Below are 12,347 nucleotides of genomic sequence, written 5' to 3' on the forward strand. Positions count from 1 at the left end.
TTTAAAAAGTGATGCTGGACAGAATTGAAGCATTGTTTTAACATAGTTTTCAGCTCCTTTGAACTCACAGCTGGCTGCTCCATCAAACCCATTGGTCAGGCTTGCTTTTTATTTCAAATGTTGGGCTTCATCAATAAAATCTGAATCTGAACCATGTAAACAACAGCCAAAATTAATATTCAAGCAAAGCCTCGCACCATACAGTGGAACTTTCATGGACGTCCACAGAACATTGTACAAATAACAAAATTAGCATAGTGCTATTGACTATTTTCAATGTTCATCAGCTTTGTTCTCATTTCCCAAGCACAACCTCCAGAACAGAAGAAACAGGATTTTTCACCAAAACAGAAAGAGAGAGAAGCAGCCTCCCACAGCTCTGTATCATCTGCTTTTTTCTCTGCACACGAATCCCCCAAATGTTCTGATCATCCCACAATGCTAAGACGGTGGGATGCTACCTACCAGCTCTCTCCACTAGTTAAAGTGCTTCTGCTTTCCTCCAGTTTCTTCTCCACAGCTTCCAGTTCAACAGCTGTCTGCTCTAAGAGTGCTGAGACAGAGTCCTGAGGAGAGCAAGAGGCTTCTCGTGAAGATACGATTCTCACAAACTGCAAAGCGCCCAGCCTTTCTGGTCAGAACAGCCCCAACCAGCTTTTCTCTGGTGGCAGGAGAGAGTCACAGTCTCTACACCTGCATTGTTCAAGCAGCCTGTTGCACGTACAGTGCTCAGTCAAGCCTGTGTGAGCATCCCTGGCCCACCTCCCCCAGTTACACTAGCATATGCACATGTGCCGCTATAGGCTGAGCATACTGCATGCCATGCACGTGCAAAGGTAAGTCTGTATCTTGACTCATTCAGCAAGTTCATTGCAGCAAGGTGAACTGTCTAGTGGGAAGAAAGGCAAGAGCTCACACATCACTTCTACCAGACCACATACCACATCCCTCAGCTTCGTGAGGAGCAGATTTCAGTAAGTAGTTAGCCCACGACAAGGGCATATCTGTAATCAACATGTTAATTATTTTGCTGCACTTAATGACATTTTCAAATTCTAAATATAAACACACCAGCCTTCAATTCTCATCTATTGTAATGGTCCTTCAGCCACATAAACACTCTCATTAGTACTGTTTAGAAGAGATTTGTTTGATTTAAGCAGTTGTTCTTACTGTTTTTTCAGTGCAGGGTACTTCACAGTGAATGTTTCCTTGTTTACTCTTCCTGTTTTGCTTCTGCAGATACTTATAACTAAGGAGGTTATACCAACGGGTTGATTTCTCTCCGGATCTACATATTTCAGCAAGGCTAATTTGTGCTCCACCCTATTGAGAGCAAAACCACAGTTTTAGTGTAATACTAAAATGAACGACTACCACACCAGTAAAAATAAATGAGTGAAAATCCAGGACTACTTGACTTTGGCAAGTTTGACAAAAAGAAAAATTGCCCTGTTTATCCCCATTTCAACAGCACTAGTAATGTTTTATGTTTAAATATTTTTAACATCGTCTAGGGCTTCCAATCCAAGTAGCAAGCGTTTCACTACAGCTCCTGTGTACAAGAATCCAGAAGTATGAACAGTGCTACTGCAGCCAGGATAAATTACAGCCAGAGCTTCAAAGAAAAAGAGAAAGGAACAGGAGATGAAGACTCCCTTTCAAGAAATTTGCAAGGCTGACAAAAGTCATTGCCTCAGACCAAGATGCTTTAGCTTTGTATATTCCATTCCTCTTTATCTGCCTTGTCATTTTTTACGGCATTACATTTAGTACACATCCCGACATATTCAAAACAAAAGTAAAACTGATTCGCAATTTATTTAATCCATGTCTGAGTGGACTCCATTGCACCAGCCCAGCCGACTGCCTGCTGAGCATACCTCCTGCAAGTTAGCGTGCTCCCACCTGGAGCTCAGGTACTGTAGGACTGTACACGCTGCCAAAAGAGAAAAATCCCATTTGGGAAACAGATGCTTTCCTGAACCAAAGTGTGCTTTGCAAAGCAAGTGAGGAAGAAATGCAGAAGCACCGTAAAACATGTATCCCTCCAGCCCAGGGAGATGCTGCAGAACGCGTGCAGGACAAAACATCAACTTTTCTGTAACTTCATGGTTGCTTACGTCCCAGCTCAACGCACCCTACTCCTGTTCTGGAGTACAATACTCCAGAGATAGTTCTATTAAAATCAACTTGCTCAGGTAATACTGAGCAACAAAAAAGCTCTCCTAACAATAGGGGGCAGCTGGCTATGGCAATACTAGCACTGAAAAACTATACTCATATGAATTTTAATAGTGTAGATTAATAGCAGGTTTTAAAAAAATCCTTTAGAGATCTTTAATATTCTACAGTGGCTTCCAAATTTCTGTAAGTCCATTCTCAATTACATTACAACAAATATTTCCAAAAGGAAGAAAAATAGGTAGGGTTTCACATTAAATCATGAGAGAAGGGAAATGTAGTAGTCTGACAAAGTCACCAGTAGTTCTGTAACAAAATATTTATCTAATAGATGTTTTTTCTGGATCAAAATTGTTATTGCAAAGAACACTAGCTGGGAGAGATCATATAGCTAAGGATTATCAAGAAAACTTTCACAGAAATTGCCATACTTGAGAGTTTAAAATGTTCTCTAATTAAAAAGAGGAAACAAACACAAAGATCTTAAAATAGAGATTAATACTAACCAAACATTCTTCAAGGTGAGACTTATCTACAGTGCAAACATCGACTCTTAAAGTCTTCTGGCGTAAAGCCGGGTAAGAGATAGAAACCCAAAATACTTCATTGTACACAAGATTGTCTGAAGCTTCCACCGGTCTTGTGCGAAACAAGCAGCTTGTGCTTTCTGAACAGGGCAGGACAGCCACGCGAATGTTCCTATTGAAAAAAGCGTTGCAATCAGTACTACCATACAGGTTTGCAGTTCTCTCCATTGCAACAGCTCCATAGAGCTGTAAGTGAAATTCATCCTAAGCACTGTGGACATTACTGTCCTATCCTACTCTTTGGAGTATCAGTCAACTGAGAAAAAAGGAACATCTCGTCACAACATCAGAGACATGAAGTGGCATGAGTTGCCGTAGACTTTATCCTTCTGAATCTTGTAATCGAACATCATGGGATTATGTTTTACATGGTTGTTTACGTCTGTGCAACTTGTCACACTGCTAACATACCCTTTTGTAGGTAGAAACAGCTACACAAAAATGAATCAAATTTTTGTCAGCTTATTCAGCACACTGCTGGATTTAAAGAACTTGTGCCTAAATGGGTCTAGCAGAAGCTCTACATTTCCCCACACATGCATCTGTGCAGGTGTCCAAGGATGAGTTCTGTAGCAGAACAAACGCCCCCTCTCCACTCGATGCAGTTGCTCTGGGCACTGCTACAGTTAAGAACCTTGCTGGCTAGTGCTAATTCCAGGCCAGTCTTTTCCTAGCAAATGCAGACCTTTGAGGGAAAAACTGCACCTTATTTCAGTTTGCGGGTTTATTAGTTCATACATGTTGCTACACATAACAAAGTGTAGAAGCATTTCGGAAAGGGTAAATTTTTAAGAGTGTGAAAAAACAAAAACCAACATCTGTGTAATTCCCACTGGAATCTAATACAAATACTTCAAGCGTGTTTATTTCACTCACACTTTTTGATCTTGTTGTAACAGCAGTGCTGGAACATTACTCAGCTGGATGACCAGTATCGCAAATTGTTTATTTTTGTCATCATATCTGAATTGGAAAGACACAAAAAAGCATTATTATTAGAGAAGTCTGCCTTGGACTCCATGAATGAGTATTCCACTTGTTTCATTAAACACAAACAACATTAAAAATTTACAAACAAGACAAAACTATAACAGGACTGTGGCTTGCCTATAGTTTAAAACAAAACCAGTTTCCTATTACATGAAGTTTTGCTACCAGAACATCCAGAATTTAGAACAGTCCAGAACATCCAGAACTTAGGAATTCAGATACAATGGACTACAGATTTGACCTAACACACATTGCTTTTCCTGGGGTCTAGCTAAATTGCTGTATCGTAACTAAAACCTTTTGAAAGGCCTTACATAATGACTGTAATATAAAAAAGTTACAGGTAGAAATACTTTAAGTACAACAGTGAAGATGTTAAGGGTAACCATTGTTTTACTGTTGATGGCCATGACAAGAGAGTTTTGTGCTACTTATTTTTCCTCAAATGATAAATAACCTTCCACTAAGTCATTTAAGGAAGATGCCTCTGTGCCTACCTTCCTCTGCCTTACCCACTACTTGTGGGATTCAGGTGTGGTCGATGATCACCATTGCCATTTACTCTCAGCAGTACTTCCCCCACAAGCTGCACACTAAAGGAGACTGCAAGCCAGCAAAAGGCTTTCTCCTGCCCAGCACTGTCAGTGCTCCCTTTGCTGGTTTGCACCCTCATACCACACTATCACCAGCTGATTTCCACTGACACGAAAGAGGATAACTGGGCCAAGGACCTCCTGGAGTAGAGTGTAATTCTCAATTACACTACAAAGAGGGCATTAGGTAGTTAATACTAATAGGACAGGATAAACAGGATAAGAAAACAGAACAGAAAGCGCTATCTCCTAAATCCCATATATCATTCTTTCCATTGCAAGGGAAATCCAATAAAAATGCGTGGCGCTTACCTCATTGCAATTTGCACTTTCGCTGTCCCAACTGCTTCTGTGTCATCGCTGTCAAACACCATCACTTCTGACAAACATGGTCTGAAAGAAATCAAAGACAACTAAGGACTTGATTTCCCTCTTACTGAAGTGCTAGCATTTAGGTGATACAAGATCTTTTCCCTTCCATTCAGGGGTTGGGTATATGGATTTTGTAAAATTAGCAGCTAAAAGAAAGCCCATTTAAGAACTAAGTGCAATCATCCTTAGAGGTATGTATTACACTGCTTATCAGCAGAAAGTCATATGCCTTCCCCCTTCACTGCCAAAAAAAGCCACACAAAAGACTGCAAAAATAAGGCAGTGGGGGATTTTTAAAGGGTTCCCTTGACTGGATTTTAGTAAAGACCGCTGACTGCCCAGCAACAGAAATAAGACTTAGCAACTGCAATCCTGTCCTGCATCATGACAGCAAAAATTCTCAAGTTTGATTAGATTTAAGTCATTCCTTTGTTTCTTTAAGAAATCAAGCTCGCCTAAGCACATTAAAAGTGACAGAGTACACTGACTGGTCTTCCTTGAAACAGCTACCTGCATCATTTCCCTCCCAATGTACTCCTCCTCCAAAGTTTTATGCACTGAAAGTCCCCAAAACTACATTCATTGTCTAATTGACTCAGAGGCTATGCTGTAGCACATGAAAACAGGATTAGCATTCTTCTAAGTATTTTCCATATTACTTGCACCGTCTTGCATTTCATTACATTTCAGCTACAGAGGACAAAGGTATTGCTCATCCTACCCTCACCACTTATTATAGGCATCAAAATGATACTGTAGTCATTACAGAGGTTAGTAAGTCAAACAACACTAAATAACATCAGACATGCGAGGGCGCGTGGGATGCCTTCTGTAATCGTCACCCATTATCCCTCCTCCCCTCTCCGCAGAGCTCCCTATCCCATTGAGGGGACACAGGGGCCCTAAGACACCCAACTGTCTGACTGCCTGGCTTGAGCCCATGAGGTCTAATTTCCAGAAGCATTGCACTTTCTTGTCAAAGTGAATTGTGCTGTAAACATAAAAAATTACTCTTTTATCCAGAGAATGAATGAAGACAATGAATGAATGAATGGGGGGAATAAGATGAACAATTTTTCACCTCTACAGTCATGTCTTGCAACAAATGACCCCATAATTCATCTCAATGCCAATAAAAACAGTAGGAAAACCCATGTTAGATGCAGTCAAACCAGGTATCAATAAGATCAGTACCTTCCAGTGAACTTTTTGTCAAACCACCCCAGATAGCTTTAGCAAGCAGTAAGGGAGGCCCAGACACCCAGCAAGAGCAGTGACGCCCAGGTCCAGCTATAAGCTATGCACTTAGGGGGAGAAGTCCTGCAGAAATCACATACTGGATCCAAGCACTTGGGAACTGCATCACAGCACGTACACATCCATGAGGCAGTTCAAGGTGCTTCTGCTATCTTCCTTAAACATCCCAAAGTCCCCTCACGCTGACTGAGGCTATCATTGACACGAGAATGGCTGACTGACAGGCGGGGAACTTCACACCTGCCAGATGGCTCCGCTACCCCCGTCAAGGCAGCAGTCGTAGCTTACCAGCACCTTCACAAACAGACGAGCTGTTCAAACAGTCCTCTGTGAGCTTGCTTTCAGCTACTTCTGTTATGGGAAGCATGGGTCATTTTGATAATCAAATTCAACCTGCTCATATTTTTTTCAGAAGTATTAAGAAATCTGAGATGGAGAACTTTAGCCACCAAATTACAAAAAAGATCATAACCAGCAGTATTCCAGTTGACTCCTGTGTGCAAAGCTGAGTCATTGGCTTCTTCCTAGAGAGAGATCTGATGTCTACCTTTGTACAGACGGCTCATATACCCCGCTATCTCCAGCAACAGATTCATCAGACACTGCAGCTGACACACACGCCACCTTCAGTGCTGTCCCTCCAGCTGTATTTATACCTATCAGAAAAGCACAGAGGAAAATCAAAAACAGGTGTTAATGAAAACAAACTGTCTGGATCAGGAGCAGCTTTTTTTCTTATCCTCCCCTTGAATTGCATTTTTTCCCCACCCAAGTACTGTTAAGCCACAGCATGTTTCTGAAGACAGAGAGGACACAGGTAGGGCAGGCTGTGCTGAACAGCCACTGCGAAGTTAGCGCTTCAGGAACGTGCCTGACTGCCCTGGAGAACAAAAAGCCCCTGGACAACCAGAGGAACAGCCTATGTGGTAGAGGTCAGAGCAGGGCTTCTTTGCACAGTCAGTGCCCATCTGGGTACCATCTTGGGTCCTGCAGCAGCGTACCCAGAGGCTGAAGTTACACACTGGTGGTGCTGAGCGCATTACAACTGGCTACCCGACATCTCCACGGGTGCAGGTCCTTTGAGGCAACGTGAGGAGAGGCTTTCAAAGCACTGGAAAGGCAGGGAGGTACCCATGACAAGATTGGCAACGTGCAGAAGAAGCAGAACTTCTAAATTCTAGTGAAGTTATAAATATGAACCAATAAAACAGCTCCTACTGCAAGTCACCCTTAAGCAGGCAGTAGAGCTTCTGGTCCTAGCTACCCAGAGAGCAGTGGCTGGGCAAATGCTACTGACCAAGCTCTGGCCAAGTACGGATTATGTGGAGGGGTATATCCTGCCTGGAGAGCTTATACCAAGTTCAGCTCCAAGGAGGGGGAACAGCAAAACACCATCACCCGCCTGCCCCTAAACCCAAAAGGTTAGCACACACAGGACAGAAGATAGGTCCAGAAAGATCAGGTTAACTAGCGAAACATGGAGAGAAAGAGAGATTATAGGATTTAAAGTAGCAGCCGCATGCCGGAATGCAGGGAAAAGGAGATAGGGAAGAGAAACAGAGAAAGCTGAAGTAAGGAGTTTTGCACAGAGGTGTCACCTCACATAGATTTCTTGTGCTACAAAACAGGGAAAGATACGCCCTGGAAACTTCTGCAAATTCTGCACCTTTTCCCTTGAACCATCACATTTCTGCAGAGATATGCTTCAGCCAAGAGTCTGGAGAACTGTCTGCCAAGGTGGCTAATGAGCGCTGGGACATACCCAGCTCCTAGCTCTCCCTCACTGTCAGGGCTTTGGGAGCCCTGCTCCAAGAGTGAGGAGGTGCCATGTTGTCACACTGGGAGCAGCTGTAACCCCACAGCAGAAGAGCAGCAACGCGCTCCTCTCCAAGGGGCTTTCATCTTTCAGAAGTGGTCTTCCACTGTGGATCTCCACACGCTTAACCTCTTTTTCTCCTTCAATTACCAATGCCATCTAGTCATTTCAACCCAGAAAGCCTTCATTCTTGACCACTTCACCCGAGCACCTTGCGGACAAGGGGGGCAAATACAGAGGGTGCACAAAACCCAGCAATGAAGTAGGTATCTGTTTGTACAGCAGAATGCTAAAGTGTAAACCTGAATAAAGATGAACGGTTCCCGAAAAGGATTCATTATGCATCCATCCTTTTCCTTACTTTTTTTGCATAGGACTTGGAAGCTCAGCCCTGCAAGTCTTACACACACACTGAACCTGTAACTTTTTCATGTGGCTAATTAGCATAAAATTTGGATTTTCTGTTTAAGCCTTAAGTCTCTAAAGAGGTATCACACTAAAAAGAAAGTTTATAGAAGAGTTCAGAACTGACTCAACTCTCTTCTATATTTCCAAGCAGGCAGATCACACTTCCTATGCTTTTTCAACATTTTTTTCACTCATATCAAGAATTTAGAGTTTGCTGTTCACTTCCTGCCATTTTCCCTTCCATGGGCTCTCCTGGATACACCATGACAAGGCCTTGAAAAGCCATGTCATGCACTGTCCTCACATCCACGTCATTTCCTCAGAGAATACCAGACTCTGCCGGTTTCCAGGTTTTGCTATTAGTTTCACCTAAATCGCTCAGGTATCGCTCAGGTGAGAGAGGAAACCTTATTTCAGCCTCAAAGGTAGCAGAGGTTCTGTTCTAACAGAAACAAAAAGCAAATCCCTCAGATATGCACTACTCAGCTCTACTTACAGGAGCACGTGAGCATGCTTTGCCCATGAGGCCAAGTACTGACCACCTCAGATCCAGCCACTGTGTTTTGGGTGTTACACTGACACCGCCCACCCCCCCAAATGCCTGAGGAGTAAAATCTCATCTCGTTATTGCCCTGAAATAAACTACTTATGGTGATTATTTTGTCTGCTGACTGGCTAACAGCAATAATCACTTAATCTGCTTAACACCTGAGCTTTCACTTTAACAGCCTTGACAAATCTTGAAGAGCTAAAAAGGTTAAAACTAATCAGCGCCCAGTTCTAATAAGAGTAATTAGTGTTTCCTACTCAAATGCATAATACCTCTTGCTTGTAGGAAAATGGTAGCTCAAAGGGGAAGATCAGCACTCATGTCTTTTATTGTATTTTAAATAGTATCAGCCTTCTTAATGCAGAAGGCAGTGATAACATGGTGCTAGTTCCCTTTGTTCACATAGGCTGTTTTATAATCTTATGAAAAACAAACTGCACTACAGGTTCATATGACTATAGCTTGCAAGTTTGCATTGCCTTTAAAGCTGCTCTTCACTGCACTTACAAATCCAGTCATTTCACTCGTCTCGTTGGATTTAACCCAACTACAGTCACAAGGGCTTCAGACAGGCCCTAGCACGAGTGCCCTGACTGCTGCCTACTGCTTTCCATCCACTTCAGCCCAGCCGTCATTCTAAAAAAGGATGAACCCTGCCCACCCACCAGTAAGCCATATGCATGTATGAGAACATCCACTATCTCTAAATGTCTTATTTTATCATGCTCACAATCTAAACACGTTTTTGTTGCTAAGAGACCATCCCCCTCAAAACAGCAGAAATTCAAGCACAGCCTTGACATGTCTGCTCAGCTGAAGTTAATAAATTCATTGCCACTGATTTACTGGGAACCAGAGCAAGACGTTGTGCATGCTGAGGTGGCGGGGAAGGATTTTTATTATCATTTGTTAACTATTAAGCTAAATGGCTTTCCCAGCCTTCCTCAAAAGCTTGACCAAAAAGTTTGTGTCAATACGGCATTATGTGCCTCCCAGACTCAAAACACTAGACCACATTCTGTATAGTTTAGTGCCAAATTAAACCAGGAATCCCACCACAACAATTTATATTTGCACATGAAATCCCTATAATTTGTGTACACATGCATATAAGTACACTAAAACCACACCTAGATACAGTCTTCTGCAAGTCTCATCAGATCGGCAGTATTTTTTGTGTACAAATTAAAATATGAACCCTTGCTCCCAGGCAAGATAGAACACACAGTTGAATACACTTTTCAACACAAAGATATCAAGATGACAGACAGCTTTTGAAATACTTGCTTCTCAATGCTTTATAAACTACATTAAAAATAAATGCATGCATGTGCATGCAAATAGTTTGTTACCATACCTTGACCTAGATGTTTATCTCCTGCTCTAGGTTCTTCCAGTCTACAGTTGCCACTCCCAGTGTTTAGGGTGAGTTCTGAGAGATTTGTACTTATCTCTGCATCATCAAAATCCATATGGCTTGAAAAGGCATCACCAGTTAGGAGTGGGTCTATCACCAGTGGAGAGCAAGGTGGAGATGGAGAAGAGAGAGATGACCTTGGAGATAGCGATGTCATGGATTTTGGAGTACCAGACAATGATCTCAGAGCCTGTATGCGACTGGTGGTATCTGCTTTGTGAGTTTTCGCTACTTCGTTTTCGTGAATAGTGGTGATACAGCCTGATGGTCTAAATCCAGCGGCTCCTTCTAAGAGCAAGTCAAGCTTGTTTTGATAGTCCGAGTCCAACTGCTCCAGCTGCTCCAGGTGCTCGTAGTAGAGATCAGTGAAACTGGCTGAGGTGGACGAATCCTGGCTGGAGGTGGCAAGAGATCCTCTGCTAGATGCAAGAGAACCAGGGCTGCTGCTCGAGGAGAGGGAAAGCATGCTGGTGGAGAGACTGAAGGAAACAAGTCAGAAAACCATTATACTGTGTCTCCTGATTTCTCAGGAAAACGCTGCAATGTCACCAAATCTCTAAGCTCACATGGTACATTTTGCTTTGTTAGTTCAGGCCATATGCATTAGTCCCCACAACAATCCAGAACCACAGTCTACCCAGCGGAAAAGTTGGGTCACTTTTCAATAAAAATAATACAGTTCATACACATTTTTCTACTCACCATATCAACCTCATAAGAGTCCTTGTTTAGCCAAAACAACTCTAATGAATAGTTTCAAATAAGTTAAAATTAGTGACAACATTCTTCTCCCACATCTGTCTGGAAAAAATCTATGGTTCCTGTTAATCTCCAAAGCAGACCACAAAAACCAGCAAGGCCCATGCAAGAAGATGAAGTTATTGCAATGAACTGTCCGACCATATGGAAATTTTCTTCCATTTACCTCAATCTTGGACCCACAGCCAAAAGGCAGTATCACAGCTGCCTGGAACTGGCCCTCAGAGATCACAACAGCCAGCAGTTAGCAGAAAACTGGCAGGATTTAGCTACGTGAAAGACTGCTACATGGAATCGAGGGCCAGGAGAGCAAGGGAAAGCGTTGGGGCTGGGCTGTGAAATCAGTTCACACAAATTATTTATCCGTGGAGATCTAGGTTCAGAACATAACTGACAGCAAAATTAATTTTAAGCAGGTGCTGAACAGAAGTCTGTTCAGATGAGAAAGCCCAGACCACAGCACACTGTTTTCTGCTCAGAAGACCCAGTAAATCCTCCAGTACTGACTACAACATATACCATCCCTAGAAATTCCATTTAAACCAACACTCCTGCTCCGGATATTAAATACCTTGCTCATTTCTGACTGTTTAAAGACCCTTAACCTTCACTTCAGGTATGGATTAGCTACTGAAAAATTTCTGCATATGTGTAAGTGGCTTAAGTTGCCCCACTGAAGAACAGTGAGGATGTTAATAAGCCTAATAACCCCTTATCTATTATTTATGGCGTAAAAGCTAGAAGCTGCATTTGTATAATTATGTCCATGACCTTATGAGAAAAAGGCAAGTATGCAGAATTTAGTATAATTTTGGCACACAGTGTCTTCTGCATTTGTATGACAGATGTGCACTGCATCACGTTTGTTCAAAAAAGCTTTTGGGTGAAACATTACTGAAACATGATAGATGTTTTTGCATTTTGGTAGTATATATAGATCTGGCGAGGACTAATAAATTTACAACTTTTCAGCGTATTTCACTGTGAAAAGGGAGGGTTTTTTAATTATCTTTTCCCTATCAACAAACTGGGCTCAACTTCATTTTATGCATACCTTTGAATGCCAGACGTTTTGCATTATGGGGTTAATAACAAATGCTTATTCTTATGAAGGAGCATGCCAAGAACACTGGGCACATAGTTAGGAAGAAATTAGTTTCACATGCTTCTTGGTCACCTCAAAAGTTCCCTAATCAGCTAGATGAAATGAAAATATGATGCATTTCCACTGCATAAGAGCATCACAGATAGCTATTCTCCATGGTAGCTTATTTACATGTCAGTCTTGCACTATGATTTCTTTCCAGTCTTTTCAGTGTCATCTTCACAAAATGAAACAGAATCCAAGTGGAGCAGAAGCTACAAACAGAGTAAATTCAGAACACACTGATAGGAAAAACCTCAACCAAACAAA

The 12,347-nt window shown here is 42.1% G+C and overlaps 1 protein-coding gene across 2 annotated transcripts in view; it reads right to left on the minus strand.

Annotated features, from left to right (window-relative positions):
• Positions 1-12,347, minus strand: part of WWC1 (WW and C2 domain containing 1) — a 73,978-nt gene that overhangs the window by 6,806 nt on the left and 54,825 nt on the right. For both annotated transcript variants that reach the window (XM_050905138.1, XM_050905137.1), the window contains 7 exons: positions 10,115-10,653; positions 6,531-6,639; positions 4,667-4,747; positions 3,648-3,734; positions 2,691-2,883; positions 1,174-1,326; positions 466-566 (listed from right to left, as the gene is read on the minus strand). In XM_050905138.1, the coding sequence (XP_050761095.1) occupies positions 466-566; positions 1,174-1,326; positions 2,691-2,883; positions 3,648-3,734; positions 4,667-4,747; positions 6,531-6,639; positions 10,115-10,653 (1,263 nt within the window). The remainder of the gene's footprint in view (positions 1-465; positions 567-1,173; positions 1,327-2,690; positions 2,884-3,647; positions 3,735-4,666; positions 4,748-6,530; positions 6,640-10,114; positions 10,654-12,347) is intronic.

Source organism: Gymnogyps californianus, chromosome 14, assembly GCF_018139145.2.
Source record: "Gymnogyps californianus isolate 813 chromosome 14, ASM1813914v2, whole genome shotgun sequence".
Classification (NCBI taxonomy): Eukaryota; Metazoa; Chordata; class Aves; order Accipitriformes; family Cathartidae; genus Gymnogyps; species Gymnogyps californianus.